Below are 20,325 nucleotides of genomic sequence, written 5' to 3'. Positions count from 1 at the left end.
AACAAGGTCTAGCTGTTTAGTTGCGACCTTAGCTTTATTTATTGTAGCGGAGTTGTCCGAATTTGATTGTCATATTGTCATACTTATTACCTTCACCCGTAATTAGATCACACATGAAATGAAGCTGCAGCCACAAGTACAACGACCTCGGAAGGCGGAAAGGGCAACAGGTCCGCTCTATGGTCTAACCGTTAACCAACCTACCTTGTGAAGGAAATAGCCAAGTTATTTTGCCGTTCCACTCTAACAAAAGTGTCTGGGAATGAACCGAGATGATCGTGTTGTTGTTTTCAAACCGTTTGAAGACTGTTTGCTGATGGCATTTATCTTGGAGACTATTAGACAAGCTGGCCTCACAGCGCGCTTACCAGTATAGGTTTCGAGTAAGCGTCCCTTCCAGCTAGACATCAAGGGTAGCCTACAAAGGGTACTTCCCTTGCATTAGGTGAGCAGTGATCAAGGGAACGCCACACCAATTCCGGTCATGGCTAGAAAAATTTCCAGGATGATTACGGAGCATCTCTCCAACTATTGGATGGCCCTTAGAGGGCCTGAGTGTAGAAACAGATCCTGCCATGTGGTTTTGTCTTATGAAGACCGTTTGAAGCGCTATCGTTCGGACAGTTTTCATATGGTGCATTTCGGCGATATGACGGGCTCGTGCTCCGCCTCTACATCTGATACTTTCTCCCCCTTTGTGGGTATGCGTCCAATGCCAGGCTGTCACTCAGACCGGAACAATCCTCCGCTTTCTTCGGGCTAGGTATTCGTATTCTCGATCTCAGGCACTCGGAGTTCATGCTTTCTGAGCTTCCACAACTCGAGACGCCGGATGAATGTTGTAAGATGACCTTGTCTTCACAAGGTGTACCAAGTATCCGTGTCACACCGCGGCGCCGTGCCGAACACAACTCCACCCACGAGAAACACGCTGCTCTGGCTCAGAATGCTGTTGCGTTGCTTTGGAGTCTGAACGTGTCAAATAGGAGCTTCGTTAATCCCACAAGGCTCGTAACCTAAGTAGGTTCGGTGGAAGGAATGCGTTAACCAGGGCTGCGTGAGTATCGCGCACTAAACGGAACCCAATCTTTCCCATTCTCAAGCATATCACCTTTCAACTTATTCTTAGACCGGATCTCAATGCACCGTAATCTGCCTGCTCGGAAAATGGATGCTCGGCACTCAGTTCATCATGTTTACATCGGTCAATCAAGAAGGAGAGGCCCTGTGCAATGATGGAAAGACGGCCAGCAGTTGGTAGTGGACCTGGAGGTAGTTTGACAACTACAAGATAATAGAGGGAACTCGAAGCTGAACAGTGCTGATACTATATCCCCTCTCCTACCTTGCTTGAAATCAGGCTTGAATCATTTACTTATTGTTGCCTACGTCAAATGTATATACTTTATATTTACCAGTCCGCCATCCGTTGTACAAACCGTATTTTTTTTCCAACACTTATTTGATTGAAATTAACGGCCATTCTAACCATTCGACACAGTATCCATTTATGCTTCACAAAAATGTACAAGACACCGCGATGCTGTTGAAGTGCGAATGTTAGCTTCCTGAATTATCATGCGCAGGAAAAAAAGGTTGAAGAGTTGGCAGGTGTGTTATTGAATCCGAAGCTAGGCTGACAGGGGTTCAGCTGTGAAGTTCAGGATTGCAAGGAGCTGATAGAAAAGAAAAAACTACAGCACCCAGGATTCCCATGTAGTCCCCTACCATGGTACTAGCTGAGCAGTACTAGGCTTAACTTCGCAGATCAGACGGGATGCGGTGCTTCCCAAGTCCTATGGCCGTAGATAGCCTACTTCGGGTTTTGCTTCTGATGATTATCTAGCATAGTCATTAACAGCTAGGATCATGAATCACCCAGATGGGTATTTGTTTATGCACTGAATTAGAAATCACTCCATGAAGCGGTGTTCACTCATGCCAATTCTCCCGCCAAACACCGATCCCTTATGATTGACCTAACAAGCTGATCCATGATTCCCCTTTTCTGTCTCCCCCAGCAGAGGCCAGAATCTGCTGCTGTATAGGGTGCCAAGCCAAGGATGTGGCCTTGACTCGTTGAGGGACCCTGGTGTTGTGCAGCCCCGTCTCAGATTCAGTCTGGACAACAAGTAAGCGAAGATCGCCATGGGGGGCCGAATAGGAAGGCATGCTAAAGACTCACGATGTCAATGTAGTTGCTCTCCGAAGAACTAGCAATAAATTCTCCATCACATGAGAATGCTGTGGCAACGACCGGAGATCTGGAGAAACGATAAGCATAGGGGGCGAGACCACTGTTGCAGATTCTCTTACTCTGCATTCGATATGGTGCGGACACAAATCCAGTCTTGAATGTCCCATATGTTGACAAGAGCGTCACTCCCGCCTGAAGCAATGTATCGACCACGAGTATCCACCCCGATTGAGAGACACGACTTCGTGTGACCCATAACACGATCCAGATACTCCAAGGACGGGTAATCCAGGATCGAGATGCTTCCAGACCCTCCGGCGAGATAAATCAGCTCCCCAGTGTGATTGAAGGTGGCTTGATCTATCTAATGCGCAGCTTAAGAGTGCAAATACAATCAAAAGAAGCCGCTAGGACAAACCTGGGCACTCAAACTATCGCTGCTTCCCCCCACCTTTTTGACGAGGGCTCCAGATTGACATCGTATAAAGAAATTGTATCTGGGTTTTCGCCTTCCGCGCGATGGCGAGCCAGAATATGAATTCCGTCAGGAGAGTATTGAATTTGGTCAACTGATTGAGTCAGCTCCACCACACGATAATCGGACTTCCCTGGAGAAGGAGTTCGATGAGCAGCAAGGAGCAGGATGCATGATTCACTCACTTCTCTGGTCCCAAAAAACGAGTTTCTTATCTAGTCTGCTTCCACCACAGATGAGGTCGGGGTTGGTAGGATGGGTTGCTGCACAGTTCACTGCATTGGTTAAACTGCCTGTCAACGATGTAGTGCTGCGTTCTTCGAACTGGGCGGCATTAGGGTAACGCTAACAACACGCCATATCGTAAACGCACATTGGAAGGAGTCCACACCCTTATTCCTCTTTCATGCCCGCATGAGATGAGTCGGCGACCATCGCAACTCCATAGCACCGTGTTTGAGCTCGTGCGGACTTCCTTTGGTTTGAATTGGAGAAACCCGAAGCCTGACACAGTGTTAGGCAAATGAAAAGAGGAAAATCCTGGACCACCCCTACCACTATTTGCCTAGACGCAAAGGTTGTGTGGTTTGGCGGGGTAGACGAGCGTACGATCCCATCGCCAGGTGTCACAATATTGGGCGCAGACGATGTTGCCATTTTGGGTTGATGATAACGTGATGTGAACGCATCAATTGAGTGGCGCGCCACGAGACAGCTCGAAATTTTGGCACTTCGCGACCTCTGGTGGTTTGAAGGGGGATGTACGTCATCCGCTTGATATACACGGTACTTGTGCTCTCCTCCCTCTCTGCAGCGTATGTCCTTGGTGGCATGAATCCGCAGGTGTTCCAGCTTGCTAACTCCCTCATCCAGGTGGACAAAGGTACCTTGACTTGTAGAGTCAAATGCCGCGCTCATGCATCCGTGTGACCACAGGAGGATCATGAAATATTTGACCTAGTGTCAGCTTTGGAAGCAACTGAGGGTATGCAAGTCCACAACATCCAGATTTTTTCCAAGATGCTTATGAACATCTGGCAGGGAAGGCAACATCCTTCTACTCGTTCTTGGGCGTGAGCCCTAGCGCCTCGTCCGCTGATATTGGGAAGGCATATCGCAAGAAGAGTGTCACGATGCAGTGAGTGTGCTTGTCTACCTCAACATGGGCTTTGCTAATGTCCCCAAGTCCCGACAAAAATCGAGGGCTAAAGGATGCCGAGGAGCGCTATGCGAGGCTTGGGGTGATCTCAAAGATCCTCCGTGATGAGGCAGGTCGTAAAAGGCGCGCTTTTTCATATTGATACGAGTCAGCTCGTAATAATCATCTCCCTTAAGGTACGACTTCTTTTACAAGAACGGGGTCCCAAAGTGGCGCGGTACGTATAGCCGGGAAATTCAAGACGAAATTTCGTACACTTAAGCTTAAGCCTTCTGCTCCCTCAATTAGGCACTGGTTATTATTATTCGCGTTTCCGGCCTGGTCTCGGCAGTGTCTTGATTTTCCTCGCATTCCTCAGCTCTGGAATCCAGTATATCATACTTCGTATCAACCAAAAGCGGGATTTGAAGCGTGTTGGAAGGCTCATTCGCCTCGGAAAAGCTGCCGCATATGGCCCCAAAGGCATCCCGATTGAGGGGAAGCGGAAGGTTAGAGTCCCCCTCACAGATTTCTCCGACGACGGAAACCGTGGAAGAATGGTAGACTTATTAGTTGAAGGCCCTCGCGTTTATATGGTGCGTCACCTATTGTTTGACGTTATTCGCTGCTCATATTCGTGGAAGTCCATCCCAGGTGATGAGCCCGTGCTTTTGGACGAGTCAATCGTCCCATTCCCTCATATACGTGACATTTGGGTGCTATCTCTACTTTCGAAGGGGCTGTCAAGACTGCGAAACGTCAAACTCGAAGTGAACCACTCAAAGGCCCAGCATGAAATCCCGCGGCCGAGGGTACCAGCGATGAAGGCACCGACAGTGGTATTGCTAACGAGAGCGGCATGAGGAAGGGCGCAGCTGTCGGGGGGAAGCGACGCAAGAATTCAGCGAAACGAAAGTAGACTCATCCTAATCATGTTCATAATGGACTATGCCCACATGACTCCACCCTATTTGAAGCCGCCCCTCCTAAGGTACTTCTGCACCCTGTGTACCGATGTTCTCCGTTATGCGCGTTTCCTTGGTCAAACTGATGATGGATGGAGCTCGGGGGCGGTGCTCATAGATCAAGGATCTCTCCGAATAGGGCCGAATGATAGTACCTTCTGGCTTTGCGGGATCAAATCCGCGTTTCTCGATCTCCATCTTCTGTAAAATAATACTGTGAGAGAGAAAGTTTGTGATTAGCAGTGACACAGTAACAGGGAGTCATTCACTGACCCCTCGTAGTTGGCCTGTGCCTCGGTTGATGTTATGCGAGAGTATGAGAAAGCACTCAGTGGGTCTCTACTACGTACTTCAGGGCGCCCTTCAAGCTGAGCAATCTTCCCCAGAGCAGTGCTAAATCTTTCGAGGCGGTCATGAGGGAGCGGATAAGATGTTTGCCCTACTCCATCGAGATTCTTGATGAAGTTGACAACCAATTCGTTCACTTTCCGTGCCGTTTTGCGGGGATGGCAGGGCAATACGAGGCATCTTTGATGGCGACAAGTTGTACACCCCCCGGAATATGGCACAATGGGGGCAGTACTGCCTGCTCTTCATTGGTTCCCTGTACTTGAGGTCAGATCGACAAAGCAAGCCACAAAAGATCCGCATTACTTGAATTATTAGCAGTGGCCGTGTGAACCAACTAAATTCCATGGGAGTGACATGCTTTCGCTACAGTGGTGAGTCAGGCCATCGAATCAAAACACGTACATCAACATAGCATATGCACAACTTACATTGTTGGTTATTAGGTAAGGTGCAATTGTGCGCGTGATACGAGCTGGTGGATAGAAATGATACCAGTAATTGACAATATCGTCAGTTTGGTCTTGATCCAATGTCTATCAACATGGTCAGAGGCCTCTCCAGGAAGTTCACTAAGGAAGAGCTCACTGAAGCGAACCCGAAGTATAGAAGCTCACTGAAAACCGCGTCAAGGCCATTCAAATCGTCGCATTCATTCCATGCATCCTGCAAACTGTGCCATGCCTGCACGATCCAGTCAGACTTGTTCCTTAGAGGGGAGAAGATATCAAGACACATAACAAAAAATGGCTTTTCACTCACAAGATGTTCCGCGGAGGAGAACAAGTAGCAAGACTCAATACCTTTTCTGGAAAGAGCAGGACGAATCTTGTTGCGCCTTGAACTGGTCTGTGCTCGCTCGCCATAACATGCACGGGTGGAAGACTCAAATATTCGTGGAATAGTGCAATGATTGCAGCATCAACATATCCATCATGAACTGCCGCCTGACTAAGGCTCAGGTAATTTGGCGCCTCGGTTCGTCCGCAACAAACCGCATCGAAGGCAATCAGGTTGAAGTAGTCTTTCATCAATGGATCATCGAACTGTGATGACAAGTGATCGCTATCATCTTTAAGTGGAGAAGTAAAAAGCAACCAAAAGTTTAAACACTCACGAGGAAAGATATGTTGGATGCAGGATAAGGAGTGTCGCCTTCTCCGATGACGCGATCTGACTTAAGTCATCGTTTGGAAGGTTTGTGCGGTAATATACGCGTATTTGATCCACAGGAAGTGTGACATAAGGCATATTAGGGCTAGCAGTGAGCTACGGAAGGGGATAAGTTGCGTGTCAGGCACAGGTGAAAGTGAGGCGTTGGCCGAGTTGTCTCCGCACGTGACGAAGGACAGTACAAAGGCGTGCAACTGATAACGGGAGAACCTCCTCATTCGGGGCAATAGAGGCTCAGATCCTGTGTTCGGGTCACAAGTGATCGGATGCGTCGCTCCGTGAAGGATCTGCAGGTTGCATTCGAACGTCGTCTGGAGGTATGACTTGAAACGGTCAAGAGATGGACAGATACGCAGAATACGGATGAAGGGATGCTTCGCTGCTGCAGAAGGTTTGAGAATGCAACTCTGTCGGCCGTGAGAATTCAGGATTCGGGGCATGACCGCAGTGACATCCCACGACAAACTCTCACGATCCACAAGTTTGAGGCCAATTGGGTTTACAAAGTCGGCACCCCAGCAAAAGTAATTTATAGGCAGGATAGAAGAAAATGATTTGAAAAGATCATGATTGACTTTGCGGCATGCCTGAAACCAGCAAGAATCCCAGTGTCCCAGTTGGACGCCCACACCGAGAGATAGAGGGCAGAGAAGCTTTTTCTCGAGCGGACACCTTGAGAGTATCACGAGAAAATATGTGAGAAAAGATGAAAGCGTTCTGCAGGCAACTAATTGGCCATTTCCAGCAATGACTCCTCAATAGATTATCGTTGGCACCGTAGTACAGGGTAATGGCACACCAGAGCCGAATGAGAGTCGGAAAGCCGAAGGTCTTCTGCGTGTTCCCATGCACCAGTGAGTGTGAAGGCCAACAAATTTGGCGTGGGAACCGGTTTACTTCCGGCTCAGCCAGCGATGACATCCATTCCACTGGCAGACTTATCTAATCTTGGGACGAATGAGACCCGTGAAGGACTGGTTTCTCTTAGCGAGTCGATCCAGAAGCTTGGTTTTCTAACTCTTAAATCCCCATCAACTCCTTCCAAAGAACAAATTGAGAATATCTTCCGCATCTCCCAGCGTTTCTTCGAAGAGGAAACGGACGAGAACAAAGAGGCCGTCTCAATAACAGTAGGAAACAAGGGATGGGTCAAGAGGCGTCAAGAGGCGTGCGCGCTCCATCAGGCTCCCGAGATTTTTGATATTCAATCGCTTCGTCAGGCTAGATAAAGTCAACTATCCAAAGGAGACCTCAAGGAGTTGAGTACACCACACAAAGTTCAGATGGTGGTTTTATTTATGCATTTATGTCCCAGAGCATTTAACTTAGGCCATTTTGTGGATGGAAAACCAGCACAACCACTCCCACCTTCATTGGACGAACGGAAGGATGAGCTCTACTTGTTCATGCAATCATGCCACGATTTGTGCATGCAGCTTCTCAGGGCATTCGCGATTGACATGGGGGTGGGTAATCGGACCTCCCGATTCAGAGGAAACATCTGATTAACTTCAAGTCGGCAGCTAGAGGAGGATTATTTCACTTCAAGGCACGCCTTCGACCAGGAACAATCATCCATACTCAGACTTCTCTATTATCCTGCAACTACGGTCTCCCCGATATCTATGGAGAATGTGTCAGATGATATCCGGGCGGGAGCCCACTCTGATTATGGTACTTGCACGCTGCTGTTCCAGGTCAGCTGTCTGAGTAGAATGCATCCATCCTCACCTTCAACAATTATCCATTGGTTCAGAAGGACATAGGGGGGTTACAAATACTATCGCCGAGTATATCGAATGACAGCGAGCTGAGATGGATTGACGTTCCTGTCGTTGACGATGCGGTGCTTGTCAATGTTGGAGATGCCTTCGATTTTTGGACAAATGGAAAGTTTAAATCCACAATCCATCGGGTCTCATGCCCTAGGACCATAGAGGGAAGCCGACCGCGCTTCTCGATTGCATACTTCCTGTAGGATTAGCTCTCCGTGTCATTGCTCCTCCATCTGACTACACCCTTTACAGTCACCCAGAGGATTCGGTTCCCCTCCAGCCCATCTCCTTGTATTCAAGGGGTCAAGAAGGAGACTCTGACAACCGGGGAAGTGTCCGTAACCGATTTGGCGTACCGACTGATAGGATTCTAACGTCCAAGGAATGGCTACTTCAACGACTAAGTTCTACGTACGGTACCAGAAAGGATGCATAATACCCTTCTGTCCACTACGCATGTTACTTAAATTATTGCACAGTAGTTGTTGTTGTTGTATTCTATTTTGTTGCCCCGCAGCCTCGTTGAGACGTGAGTTTGCGGAGGCCAATTCTAAATCAATCGTGTGAAATTCCTTTCCTCATGTCTTGTGTGCCTGACCTTCATGCAGAGCGCTAAAGAACTGTCTCTAGTTAACTCCTCTCCCAGTTTTGCCCCCTCTTCCTCCTCTGTAACTCAGACTCCCCATAGAGTCCCGTTCCATCTGAAATATGGGGAGATCGACCATGCGGATTTTGAAGCGAACGCTACCCAACAGCCCACCGAAGGGAATAAGCACGCAATTTGCGAGCGTGACGATGCCATTGCACGACGCTTTCATCGGGAGCGTAGATATTTGTTCCGTCGTCCCGTCAGTCGGATGTATGACGGTTAATACCACAGTAACTGATCCTCATACTGGATCTAGCGACCCCTTCAATACTTTCGAGGCAAGACTCTCATAAGGGATCACGAAGAGCGCTCCACTGGTCGATTAGAGTGAGTTGAAACTCATTGCGTTCCTCTCTCAAACCTGACCTCAGGATGGTTGGCGCTAGGCTCTTCTTCGATCTTGTTTTTGTTGGTAAGTGCTTAGCTAGCATCAAATCGCCTTGCGCAAATGACCTCGTTGTTTAAAGGCCTCATCTCCGTGCTCTCAGAGGAGTACGTCCGGAACCCTGATGGCGACCATCTTGCTAAATACCTCCTGACGTACGGTGCCGCATGGAATATTTGGGGATATGTTCGCGAGCTATTTAACTCCTTCTGGAACGATGACTTGCAACAGAAGGGTCTCGTCGTCTATGTAATGTTTATGCTGATCATATACGGGAACAATGCCGTCAACGTAGAGGAAACTCGACATCAGAGCGGTGCGCGCAGCACGACGATAGGATCTTACCTCCTGGCCTCTGCAGCCATCTATGGCACTCTATTGTTCTATAGTTTCTTCGTGAAGGCTTGGAGAACTCAGGTTCGAGTGCACGCTTTTTCATGGTTATTATGCGCTGGTCTGTGGATAAGTACGATATTTCTTGAAATACATGTGCAGCCATCGTGGCAACAGTCGCCCTAGTGTGAGTGTTAACACTTCCCGCTAACATATAACATCCTGACTTCGCACCTTGAAGACTGGAATACTCAACGTGGTGTTTCGTCTACTCCCCTACCTTCAAGCGCCTCATGAAGTTGCACTACTCTAGCGCGGTTGCGATTGTAAGGCCAAAATATAACTATGTTCAGATTCAAAGTTTAATATATTATCCAAGGACCACGAAATAGGTCGTTTCAGTGACTTCTTCACCCTTGTGATGGGCGAATTCATACTTCCCCTCATTTTTGGCCGGCCCGCTGGCGTTCCGGGAGTGCATGGCTCCGCTGGGAGGATTTTCTTTGCTTTAATAGTAGCATTCTGTTTTCAAATGTTTCACGTTGGCGGGGGTGGAAGCAAAAGAACCACACATCCCCTCCGTAGAGTAAGCACGCTTCCGCCGATTCAGGATCAATCCTAATCCTACGATTTTATAGAGTGGCCCATTCGCTTTTATTTGGCTCACGCTCCATATTCCTATTGTTTGTGCCTTGACCATATGCGGGATTCTGCTGCCGAGTTGGTTAAGACATCCGATGAGGTGAGAAATGGGGTCCGATGGATTTTCTCAGGAGGTTACTCCGTTGGCATGCTCGGCCTAGCCGCTCTCGCCGTGTTGCCAAAGGAGATGGATGTACCCGATGAGCTATGGCTTCCTAGGGTATGACACCACTCTAGGACTGTAATATTTGGAGTAAACATTAACTCCTCACTAGATCCTTCGTCTTGCGCCACGCGTATTTTCCGGTATCACTGTCGCTTTCTTGCCAATAGCTCCGTTGAAGACCCTTGACAACACTGGCTTGCTTGGAATAGCGGCCGCTCTGTCCTTAGGGTCACTTCTTTGGGAGAACATCGCGTCCTTGGATGGGCCTGCATCTGCGACATATCAGCGAGAACCTTCGGTGGGACCTCAGCTCCAGCGACAACGGTCATCTGCGGCAGGAAGCATCGAAGAGAAGCCCGTTGGCACATGGGAGGTACCTTGGGAATGGCGGGGTCGACCATGCCTGGCCGAGCCGGACTTTACGTCAGAGATTGCCTCTCTCAGCGGGCACAGACGGAAGAAGCAAAGAGCATAGCTGTATGATCAGGACTTTACCCTCTTCAATTCAAACTCATTCCGGGATTTTAAACTTAACCTGGGGTTCCAGAAATATTACATAATATGCAGAAAGGCACGTTACAATTCAGTATTGTTTCGGGCACACCGCCCCGCTTTTGCAGATGGCCTCTGCACATGTGTTGCTGCATGCAGGTGCTCCCGCGGGGCCCAAGTGCTCTTTCCAGAGCATCAGGATCACCTCGGCCATTATCTACAGTACAATGCAATTGATTTATGTATTGCCAAAAAAACCCATACTTAAAATATTCTCTTTGTGTGCCATTTACCGGTGCGTCGATGCAGTTTGAATTTATGACTCCGATATTCTTCCACCATGCGATTGTCTCCCTGTTTGGGCTTGTGAATTTTGTTGAATGCGCTGCACTATATGTGGTAAATTTCTCTAGATTGAGGTATTCATGTCAGAGTTACATATATTTTGACTCAAAGCAATTGTCAGTTGGCATGAACTGTCAATATTGTAACTCCAGCTTGCAAACTCCCTGCAGTTGCATCTTATGTCGCACCCAATCACGAAGCTAGGACTATGTCTCATGAGCATTGCCTGGCTACGGGAGTGTAACATGCGCCAGCCAAGCATTTCGGGCTTCGAATAGCGCCCCCCAGGCACGGTTGAAATACCGTCAAAGTTTCCTGTGACTTCCTCAGCCATGGAGCCTCTCACCAGCATATCTACGCCGCCCTCAACCTCGACCTCGCAGCCGCACTTCCATGCCCCCCATCTCCATCTTCCTCATATCCATGCATCTCATCTCAAATTTGGACATATTGATCACGTAAGCTTCGAGCAGAATGCAGCTCAAGCCCACAAGGAGGGAGACAGGTATGCCATATTCGAACGGAAGGATGCTCTCGCCCGTCAGTTTCGCCGCGGGAGAAGATACCTATTTCGTCGGCCGGTGTGTACAACCAAACCAGCTCAATCGAATGTGCTACTCACATCAACCGCGGCTTTTAGCGTCCTCTTCAGTATTTTTGCGGCAATACACTGATCAGAGATAATGAAGAACGATCCAGTACTCGCCTTGAGTGAGTTCTAGGCACTAATGGATTTGCCACAATCGGCTTATTGCTGCAAGGCTATTCTTTGATCTGGTTTTCGTTGGTCAGGATATATCATTATGGCATCCCGACTTAAACATCTCCTGACATCCTTCAAGGTCTCGTCTCCGTCCTGGCGGAGGAATGTATTGAGAATCTTGATGGCCCGCACCTCGCCAAATATTTCATAACTTTTGGGGCGGCATGGAGCATCTGGAGCCATGTTCGCGAACTGTTTAATTCATTCTGGAATGACGACTTGCAACAAAAGGGTCTGGTAATTTACGTGATGATTATGCTTGTGATATTCGGAAACAATGCTACAAAGGCTGAAGAGGGGAGACACGAAAGCGGTGCACGCGTCACCGCAATAGGGACATACCTTTTGGCTTCTGGAGGCATTCACGGGACTTTGTTCTGGTATAGCTTCTTCGCAAAACCCTACAGGACCCAAATACGAGTTCAGGTACTCAGCTGGATGATATGTGCTTGCTTGTGGATCGCTGCCGCGTTTCTTGAGAAATGGTCAGCCGCAGTAGCAGTTACGGTCGCACTTGTGTATGAACTTGCCTCAGCTGTTTAAATCGTTGCTAATTCACACTTCGCTATGCAGCTTTGAATATTCTACATGGGCATTCATTGCTTCGCCATCATTCCAACGACTGATGAAACTTCACTACTCTGCCGCTGTTGGGATAGTACGGCTCATTTTCCCCCCGTTACTATGGGATTGATTTTACCGCTGCAGGACCACGAAATTGAGCGATTTCATGACTTCTTCACTCTAGTTATGGGCGAGTTCATCATCTCTCTCATTTCGCGTCAGCCAGCCGGAACTGGTGTGCATGGATCTGCGGGACGCATTGTTCTGGCGCTGGTCATTGTTTCGTGTTTTCAGCTACTCTATATGGGAGGAGGAGGGAGTAAAAAAATCACTCATCCAATCCGCCGAGTGCGTATCCATAGTATACTCTGTATGCTAATTTCATCACTGAGATAGGATACTTTCAGAGTGTCCCTTGTGCTGCGTTATGGTTTACACTGCACATTCCCATCGTCAGCGCCCTGACCATTTGTGGCAATTCCTCTGTAAAGTTAGTCATGGAGGTAGACAGGGTAGAGGAAGTAGTCAGATGGATATTTTGTGGAGGTTATTCGGCTGGAATGTTTGGTTTAACAGCGCTTGCCGCATTGGAGAAAGAATTGGATGCTCCTGACGAGCTATGGTTTCCAAAAGTAAGTCGAAGACTTTCTTGAACTATTCGAGACTTTTGATATCCTCTCAGCGTGTGCGTTTAGCACCACGTTTGATATCTGGGGTCATCGTAGTGTTCCTGCCGATTGCCTCACAAAAGGACGGGTTTAATAGTACTAGTTTACTCAGCATAACTGCTGGGTTGTCCCTCGCCACCTTCCTTTGGGAAAGCGTCGCTTCATTGGATGGACCCTCTTCGGCGGCATACAAGCCGCCGAATTCCGAGACGTCGGAGCAAGCGCAGTCACCCCCAGATCACTGTACTACGGGAACCTTTGAGGTCCTGTCCGAATGGCGAGGGTGGCCACGATTTGCTGAGCCCGGACTGTATATCAGGGATTGCACGTCTCAGAGGGAGACAAACACGGACGAAGAGAGAACAGCATATGATAAAGGAATGACTGGCTAAGGGGTTGTTGAAAGGGTTATTGGGTGTCTGTTGCATTCGTGATTAACTCGGTATAGGCGGAAATAGCTGAGCGCCCTAGATACGGTCTATGCTGCCCGAACGAGCGGTTGCTTGAATTGACCTTTCAATTATATTTCTCATACTGGCCATCCTGCTAAGCAGGCCAACACGCCGGGAGCAGTGCATGCGAAGGCTCGGCAGTGGAGTAGGATTTAGGTCACTTGGACAGAGCTCGCCTTGTTTTCGCGTATTTATTCCGAAGACCGTGTCCTTGGCGCTTTCATGAGCAGCCTAAAGTCTGCAAGTTAAATATCCAGAACAGCAACATATCGTGTGCAACAACTGCTAGTAGCTTACACCCACGTCACTCAGAATTTAGACACAGGCGTAAGGGTCGTATTCTTCGATGTCAGCACGTATACAAAGAGTGGTTTTCTTCGCCCTTGTTATCGATCTTTTAGGTCCGGCCCTTGCTGCCTTTATTATCAGCTGCTAATTCGGTTCCCCAAAGCGTTCACGATCCCGTTACCGCTCTTCCCTCGACTTATTGAATGGTATACTTCCCGGGAAGGGAAAGATGTGAATGGCATACTTTACAAATCTCTGAGCATTGTCACCCGCATCAGAAGCTGGTTTTTGTCTGATGCACGCGGCGAGTCGGTCAGAAAACGATGGGACATTGTGCTGCTAGGGGTAGGCAAGGTTTCTATCCGTCCCATGGTCCGTAATTTGACTCTTACGAAGGGTCTTTTAGGCTCGCTCTTTTCGTGAGTGAGCTTTGTTTCGTATTGTTTCCTCCCAATGAAACAATGATGCAAGAACCCTCCAATACATTATCTCGCCGGCATTGGGAACCTTGAGCGATAAGTTTGGGAGAAAACGAATTTTAATGCTATCGATGATTGGGAACTTGCTGTCCGCGATTGTGTACGGATCTTGGCCCTTCGGCAGGGATGCCCATTGATTCATGACTTCACAGATGGCTACAGTCAACGTCCTTCGCATCCTTCATGCTTTCCCGAGCGATAGGTGGGATTAGTGAAGGAAATGTTCAGCTCTCAATGTAAGTCCTCGACTGACTGGCCGCCATATCGACTAGATTGCGAATCCATCTTCTGCAGAGCAATTCTTTCTGACATAACGACTCCTATGGCGCGGGGAAGGGCCCTATCGCTAGTCGGAATTGCGTTTGGAATCTGTTTTTGTGTCAGGAGACTCCTCCTGCTACTTCTAATTTATTTATTAATCCCATTTTGAGCAGATTGGTCCGCCGCTCGGGGCGTACTTTGCCTCTCGTCCGATATCCACATCGCTTGCCGGAGTAGAACTCAATATATACGCTGCTCCGGCGGCATTAACCCTGGTTTTGCTGTCGATAGAGACAGCATTCCTAGCCTATTTCTTACCTGAAACGAAAGGGAGGGGACCGCTTGCGGACTTGGATGATATTGTCGACTCGAATGACGTCTCGCCCACACTCCGGAAGCCAAAATATTCATCAACGGAGGTTCGGCTCGATACACTACAAGCTCTGAAGCGTTACCACTTCCTCTTCCTTTCCGTCTTCTCGGGTAAGTATCCACATGTCACTGTCTCAAGATATTTCAAATAATCAATCGTTCAGGCGTTGAATTCACTCTCATGTTTTTGACATTTGATTGTGCGTATGAATAAGCTCCGCAATTTTGGTATGATGCTAAACTAATCTGACCAGTGTTCGACTGGAACAACCTTGAAAACGGGCGCTTATTAGGTCTAATTGGTGTTCTCTCGACTGTACTTCAAGGGGGATATGTACGACGGATGATCGGAAAAGTCGGTGAAATCAAGATGGCTCGTCGTGGGGTGATGAGCTGCATCATATCATTGATCATTCTATCTCGTATCCCCAATTTGGCAAAAGAACCGCGAACAATACCAAAGGCCATACGGCTCCTGTACTTATCCGCTGCATTCTTTGCCTTCACATCAGCTACAGTCGTGAATGCTCTCACGTCCGCCGCTTCCCTTCAGTGTGACGACGGTCTAGAGGAAGACAGTATTCCAACGCATCCGGAACTCAGGAAAGGTCGAGCATTGGGGAAGTTTAGATCATCTGGCCAGCTTGGAAGAGCAATCGGACCGCTTCTAGGCAAGTACATACTGCAAAGTCGTATGGAAATCATCGCTAACCGAACTCTGGCGCGCGCAGCATGCGCCTCGTACTGGTCTTTCGGTGGGTCTCTTCAATATGATGCAATCCGACGTGGTCTCATATCGTTATGACCTCCCAACCAGGACCTGCCATGACCTATCTTGCGAGCAGTCTCGTCATGATTGCCCTCGCCGCAAAGATGAGAAGATTATCACAACTTGCTCCTGCTACGCGCGCACTTAAGCCCTCATCTAAAGTGAGCGATGTCGATTTTACGTTCTAGAGATTTCTCGCTAACCTACTTAACGCAAGACCCAATGAATTCATTGCCAACAATCTACGGATGCTCAATTTATTCGGAATGGCGTTTCTGGCTATATATGTTGTGCAACCTCGGGCAGACAACGATTTCGGTACCGTTTGTAATCATGTAACATAAGGTCGATTTGTGTCAATGTTGAGGACCCCAACCCAGCGCTCCAAATCCCTGCGAAATTCCTCACTACCCACCAGGGCTTTTGAGAGGTGTAACTCCCGCAATGGCTGGCAATGTGTCGCTAGGGTCTCCACCAGCACTCGTAGATGGTCTCTAGTGCATAAATTCTCGGGATCGTTTTCGTCGAGCCACTCGGTCGAGATTCCGAGAGTTAGGGCTTCAAGTCCCCTGGAGCGATTGTTGTTGTTGTTTGGATACCGAGCATCCAATACCTTAATAAATTCACAAATAATACCGGTAAGGGAAAACAACGCAACCCGAATGAGGGTATGGGTTGAGACACGGGAGAGCTAGGTCAAGGATGAGTTAGCAGGAATTCTGGTGAGAAGTATATGTGCTTCCTACAAATGATTTCAGAATGGAGGCATACTTATGGTCAGCCCACAAGTCACCATCCTCGCCATCGAAGTTGACTGTGATGGATAATGATTCCAAACCCGGAGCTCCTAGAGGAAGTACCAGGGTCACGAATTGCATGTATGATGTTGCCTCAAGGGCGAAGCGTTTAAGCCGTGGAAGAGTGACTGGAAGGGCCTCATATAGTTCAGAGTCCCCTCGAAAAAAACTGATGGAGTAGATGGACAACTCTTCGAGATCAGGAGAATGTTCGAGAAATTGGCGGAGCGTTTCATATTCCATCGCTGTCCGACATATCGATAGGGTGGTAAGATGGAACGGAACATTGGGCATGGAGGTGATTTTGAATTCCTGGATCTTGAAAGTTCGTAGCAATGGCGCATTGATGTGATTCAGGCTGACATTGCAGAATCCCGATCCATGCCCTCGATATATCGATGGATCCATACGGAGATCCAAAGTCTTCAGGTCGCTCGTATCGATACGACCATCCTCCAATAGTCTGAATGGAACAAAACGCCAGTAGTCCTGTGCGAGCGTCATTCGGAGGGAACCTATGCGAGGCATCTTCTTATTGTTGAACATCCATAAGTGGTCCCCCCCGCGCTTCCTCTGAATGTCCAGTTCTATTGGCACACGCTTTACCTTGGTGCTTAGGTTCTCCAACATGTAGACTTTCGTGGCATCAACATGCACCTTGGTCCATAGCACAGCGCAAGATCCTGCCAGATCCCTCCAGGACCTACACACCAAAGATATATCGGCGGGACGGGAGGTGGTCTCCTCCTCAGCATGCACTGCCATATAAAAGACGTCTAGAATGATCCACCGTGGAAGGACCATGACCGGGGAAATGGTGTTCAGCGTAGCTGCATAGCGAGATCGCAAACTCTTCTCCACCATTATTGATTTTTCCACAATTTCCGAGGCCTGTTCGAGATGCTTTCGGAGGGTGTCGACTTCAGATGGCACATGAGATATCTCCTGAATGGCATTTTCCAAAGTAGATAGCAATGGCGATATCGAAGCCAGGAGGTGGCTAATGGCTGACATTCCGCTACTTGCAGACTTTTTTCAACAGGACTATTTCAAATTCCCTTGGGTCCTTTGTGTCTTGTCACGTCTTTCCAGTCACAGTCTGTGATCATATTGGTCAAATGTGGAAGTCATCGGCTTGTGGCTTCTATCCGTTTCCCATCGATCATGGCGAACGAGTCTAATCGTTCATTCGTTTTAAAAGGTGTGGAAAGTACTGCTTTCGAAGAGAGGAAGATCCCCGAAAGTGAGTCTTACTTCTTCGGGTTTGAGGTGCCACTGAATACGTTTACTAGTTGGAGCGCACGATGTCCTTGTTGAGGTGAAGAAGACAGGTATGTCTGCGCTTTTCGCCGCTGAACACTGACCTCATTGCAATTTCCAGGCATATGCGGAAGTGACATCCACTACCTTGGTATATAATGCTCTCGGCCTGGTCACTCTCAAGCACTAACTCCGGTAACTTGCTGAGACAGCCCACGGAAGGTAAACACCTAGTTATCATTACTCGGGCCTATATAGACTCATGTATTCTTTGCAAGGATTGGCGACTTCGTAGTTAAGGAACCCATGGTCTTAGGTCATGAGTCCGCGGGAATCGTTGTTGCAACAGGCTCCTTGGTCAAAGATTTGAAGGTGGGAGCTAAGGTTGCCCTCGAGCCTGGCCGCTCTTGCACCCGCTGCGAATCCTGCAAATCGGGGAGGTACCAGCTTTGTCCAGACATGATATTTGCTGCGACGCCGCCCTATGACGGAACTCTTGCTAGATACTACTCACTACCTGCGGATTTGGCTTATGAGCTGCCTGCTAATATGTCTCTTGAGGAAGGCGCTCTAGTAAGTCTCGAACAACGGGGTTTGGCTCTTAAAGAGGCTGAAAATACTCAACCGATTCCCAGATGGAGCCCCTCTCGGTTGGTATACACAGTGTTTCCACCCTGGGCCAATTCCATTCCAACCAGTCGATAGCCGTATTCGGTGCAGGTCCTGTCGGCCTACTGTGTATGGCGGTCGCGAGAGCTTTGGGCGCGAAGAGAGTTATAGGCATTGATATTGTCAAGGAACGACTTGCCTTTGCTACTTCGTACGCTGCCACAGACGTATTTCTCCCTCCTAAGCCTGAAGAGGGAGAGAACAAGATAGATTATTCTAGACGAGTAACAGACCTGTTGGCGAAAGGTTTGGATATTGAACAGCGTGGTCCGAAAGCAATCGATCTTGTGATCGATGCCAGTGGCGCAGAGGCATGCATTCGAATGGGTATCTACCTTGTTAAGTATGGAGGGACTCATATCCAGGTGAGTCAAGGGTCTTCGCCGCGCTTCCAACATGCCTCATCCTCGCTTTATCATCTAAAGGTTGGAATGGGCTCACCCGAGATTGTCCTCCCCATCACAACGTTAATTGCGAAGGAGCTCAGAGTCTTAGGCTCTTTCCGGTATGGCCCCGGTGACTATAACCTCGCCATTTCCCTTGTTGCTCAAGGCAAGATTGACGTAAAGTCTCTCATAACACACGAGTAAGCCTGAAACACTCATTAAGATTTTTATAACTGACGACCGACGCCAGATATCCATTTGAGAAGGCAGATGAAGCGTTTGCCACCACTCGCGCCGGAAAGGGTGCAGATGGCAAAGGCGTAATTAAAGCCGTGATCAATGGGCCTAAGTAATGAATAAAACAAAGCGCAGGCGCTTTTCCAAGCTACGCTAGGCGCTAAATGCATGTCATTCAGTCATAATCCCCGTCATGCTGCTCATCTCGAATTCCGCCCGATATCCGTCCACGTACCGAGTTGGACTTCGATTCAGGCAAAGAAATAACTCCTGTTGACACTCATGATCAATAGCAAGTTTCATACACAAAATGTTTGCGTACCTGACTGCACGAGACGTAGTTCAAGGACAGAAGTAGTGAATGAATCATCATTCCCCAGCTCGTCAAAGCCTATCAACCTCAAGACATGAAGCATGAGAACACGACCACTCCCGAGTTTGAAGTCAACGACGTATGTACCTGTCCTTTGTGATGCCACGGATGAAGCATATCACGCAGGGCAAGACTTTAATCTCCAACCTCTCAACGAGCCAAGGGACATTTTCCACAAAGACTCGGATAAAGCGTGTACCAAAATGCTTGGCGCTAAGATCTAACAAACAAAAGCATGAATCCCAAGGTAAGAAGAGTTGCTCAAGGATGTGGACGGACCTCCAGATGCTTGTCCATGATTTCACACCGACGGAAATTTCTGTGATAGAAGTGAACTATGCAACGATCCTCCTTTCTACGCAGAAAACACTTGAGTAAGGAAAGCAATGTCTCCGACACTAGTATGAACTCACGCACTAACTTGCACCACTTCTTTCTCATCTGTGATCTCCGTGAGTTTTCCATGATCGCTCTCGCGTAATATTTTAGCTCTGTCAATCTCAGCTTTGAGAGCGTCAAGCCGCTTCTCTCGAAGTGCACCATAGTCATCTCTCTCCAACTCAGCGAAGAGCTCATCTTCATCGTCAGAAGTGATCTCGTCCTTTGTCTGATTAGCTTTGGGTATGAAATCATCATCGTGAGAACCTGCCCCCGGGGGCTGAAGGCGAATGGCTATCGAAGCAACGATGGGGTCGATGGGAGGCGTTACCGGCCGGAGCCTTCGGTAACATAAGTCATATGCGCCATAAATATCGTGCTTTTCATCCAGAATATCCGAGCTCACCTCCCAGAGTCATCCGCCATGCTGTCATCATTGTTGCTCATGGCGGCCACGTGCAGCGGACTTTTGTGTAGACTTGCATCCGCCTCGGTCCTCGATCCTCGATCCTCGGTTCCAAATCTG

General features: G+C 48.4%; 11 protein-coding genes across 11 annotated transcripts; 7 read left to right on the top strand and 4 right to left on the bottom strand.

The window, feature by feature from the left end:
- Positions 1-1,968: 1,968 nt before the first annotated feature.
- EI90DRAFT_3013111 (WD40-repeat-containing domain protein) lies at positions 1,969-3,329 on the bottom strand (the record flags this gene model as incomplete). Its single annotated transcript, XM_039056628.1, has 8 exons — positions 1,969-2,121; positions 2,186-2,264; positions 2,317-2,561; positions 2,616-2,648; positions 2,675-2,805; positions 2,858-3,017; positions 3,046-3,237; positions 3,282-3,329. 8 exons carry the CDS (start codon positions 3,327-3,329, stop codon positions 1,969-1,971), a joined length of 1,041 nt encoding a protein of 346 aa, XP_038920907.1.
- A 102-nt stretch (positions 3,330-3,431) lies between these two features.
- EI90DRAFT_3118093 (uncharacterized protein) lies at positions 3,432-4,673 on the top strand (the record flags this gene model as incomplete). Its single annotated transcript, XM_039063061.1, has 6 exons — positions 3,432-3,545; positions 3,609-3,657; positions 3,714-3,810; positions 3,859-3,947; positions 4,120-4,406; positions 4,455-4,673. 6 exons carry the CDS (start codon positions 3,432-3,434, stop codon positions 4,671-4,673), a joined length of 855 nt encoding a protein of 284 aa, XP_038920906.1.
- A 471-nt stretch (positions 4,674-5,144) lies between these two features.
- Positions 5,145-6,617, bottom strand: EI90DRAFT_2442637 (uncharacterized protein). The gene is made up of 6 exons (XM_039053038.1): positions 6,241-6,617; positions 5,886-6,188; positions 5,712-5,832; positions 5,555-5,659; positions 5,430-5,489; positions 5,145-5,379 (listed from the first exon to the last, which is right to left on the bottom strand). The coding sequence occupies exons 1-6, from the start codon at positions 6,372-6,374 to the stop codon at positions 5,257-5,259; spliced, it is 846 nt and encodes a 281-aa protein (XP_038920905.1). The 5' UTR covers positions 6,375-6,617; the 3' UTR covers positions 5,145-5,256.
- Positions 6,618-7,174: 557 nt separating this feature from the next.
- Positions 7,175-7,721, top strand: EI90DRAFT_2444404 (uncharacterized protein). The gene is made up of 3 exons (XM_039053039.1): positions 7,175-7,464; positions 7,522-7,554; positions 7,612-7,721. The coding sequence occupies exons 1-2, from the start codon at positions 7,211-7,213 to the stop codon at positions 7,523-7,525; spliced, it is 258 nt and encodes an 85-aa protein (XP_038920904.1). The 5' UTR covers positions 7,175-7,210; the 3' UTR covers positions 7,526-7,554; positions 7,612-7,721.
- Positions 7,346-8,559, top strand: EI90DRAFT_3040076 (uncharacterized protein). Its single transcript, XM_039058993.1, has 6 exons — positions 7,346-7,464; positions 7,517-7,554; positions 7,612-7,762; positions 7,820-7,993; positions 8,053-8,270; positions 8,324-8,559. The coding sequence occupies exons 3-6, from the start codon at positions 7,703-7,705 to the stop codon at positions 8,505-8,507; spliced, it is 636 nt and encodes a 211-aa protein (XP_038920903.1). The 5' UTR covers positions 7,346-7,464; positions 7,517-7,554; positions 7,612-7,702; the 3' UTR covers positions 8,508-8,559.
- A 114-nt stretch (positions 8,560-8,673) lies between these two features.
- On the top strand, positions 8,674-11,021 carry EI90DRAFT_3151619 (uncharacterized protein; the record flags this gene model as incomplete). The annotated part of the gene is made up of 10 exons (XM_039065738.1): positions 8,674-8,919; positions 8,977-9,047; positions 9,107-9,132; positions 9,188-9,559; positions 9,616-9,625; positions 9,680-9,764; positions 9,818-10,024; positions 10,077-10,158; positions 10,212-10,300; positions 10,356-11,021. The coding sequence occupies 10 exons, from the start codon at positions 8,674-8,676 to the stop codon at positions 10,719-10,721; spliced, it is 1,554 nt and encodes a 517-aa protein (XP_038920902.1). The 3' UTR covers positions 10,722-11,021.
- A 124-nt stretch (positions 11,022-11,145) lies between these two features.
- On the top strand, positions 11,146-13,600 carry EI90DRAFT_3151618 (bacterial low temperature requirement A protein-domain-containing protein). The gene is made up of 8 exons (XM_039065737.1): positions 11,146-11,664; positions 11,724-11,794; positions 11,845-11,870; positions 11,926-12,364; positions 12,420-12,504; positions 12,555-12,758; positions 12,818-13,042; positions 13,093-13,600. Exons 1-8 carry the CDS (start codon positions 11,416-11,418, stop codon positions 13,468-13,470), a joined length of 1,677 nt encoding a protein of 558 aa, XP_038920901.1. The 5' UTR covers positions 11,146-11,415; the 3' UTR covers positions 13,471-13,600.
- Positions 13,601-13,876: 276 nt separating this feature from the next.
- EI90DRAFT_3144240 (MFS DHA1 sub-family) lies at positions 13,877-15,735 on the top strand (the record flags this gene model as incomplete). The annotated part of the gene is made up of 10 exons (XM_039065124.1): positions 13,877-13,931; positions 13,982-14,163; positions 14,215-14,237; positions 14,290-14,397; positions 14,450-14,533; positions 14,592-14,676; positions 14,732-15,041; positions 15,095-15,130; positions 15,185-15,601; positions 15,662-15,735. 10 exons carry the CDS (start codon positions 13,877-13,879, stop codon positions 15,733-15,735), a joined length of 1,374 nt encoding a protein of 457 aa, XP_038920900.1.
- Positions 15,736-15,916: 181 nt separating this feature from the next.
- On the bottom strand, positions 15,917-17,695 carry EI90DRAFT_3151616 (uncharacterized protein). Its single transcript, XM_039065736.1, has 2 exons — positions 16,446-17,695; positions 15,917-16,390 (listed from the first exon to the last, which is right to left on the bottom strand). The coding sequence occupies exons 1-2, from the start codon at positions 17,508-17,510 to the stop codon at positions 16,031-16,033; spliced, it is 1,425 nt and encodes a 474-aa protein (XP_038920899.1). The 5' UTR covers positions 17,511-17,695; the 3' UTR covers positions 15,917-16,030.
- EI90DRAFT_3248268 (xylitol dehydrogenase) lies at positions 17,661-19,450 on the top strand (the record flags this gene model as incomplete). Its single annotated transcript, XM_039066568.1, has 8 exons — positions 17,661-17,739; positions 17,789-17,827; positions 17,878-17,907; positions 17,969-17,978; positions 18,035-18,329; positions 18,392-18,790; positions 18,851-19,011; positions 19,062-19,450. The coding sequence occupies 8 exons, from the start codon at positions 17,661-17,663 to the stop codon at positions 19,162-19,164; spliced, it is 1,116 nt and encodes a 371-aa protein (XP_038920898.1). The 3' UTR covers positions 19,165-19,450.
- EI90DRAFT_2908545 (thioredoxin-like protein) lies at positions 19,348-20,079 on the bottom strand (the record flags this gene model as incomplete). The annotated part of the gene is made up of 4 exons (XM_039054332.1): positions 19,348-19,447; positions 19,509-19,641; positions 19,697-19,776; positions 19,835-20,079. Coding segments are annotated over 4 exons (558 nt in total), but the record flags the coding sequence as incomplete, so codon positions are not given.
- Between the last annotated feature and the right edge of the window lie 246 nt (positions 20,080-20,325).

This window comes from Cantharellus anzutake (assembly GCF_015039405.1).
Source record: "Cantharellus anzutake strain C23 chromosome Unknown EI90scaffold_7, whole genome shotgun sequence".
Taxonomy (NCBI): Eukaryota; Fungi; Basidiomycota; class Agaricomycetes; order Cantharellales; family Hydnaceae; genus Cantharellus; species Cantharellus anzutake.
This window is presented reverse-complemented; position numbering and strand designations above follow the sequence as displayed.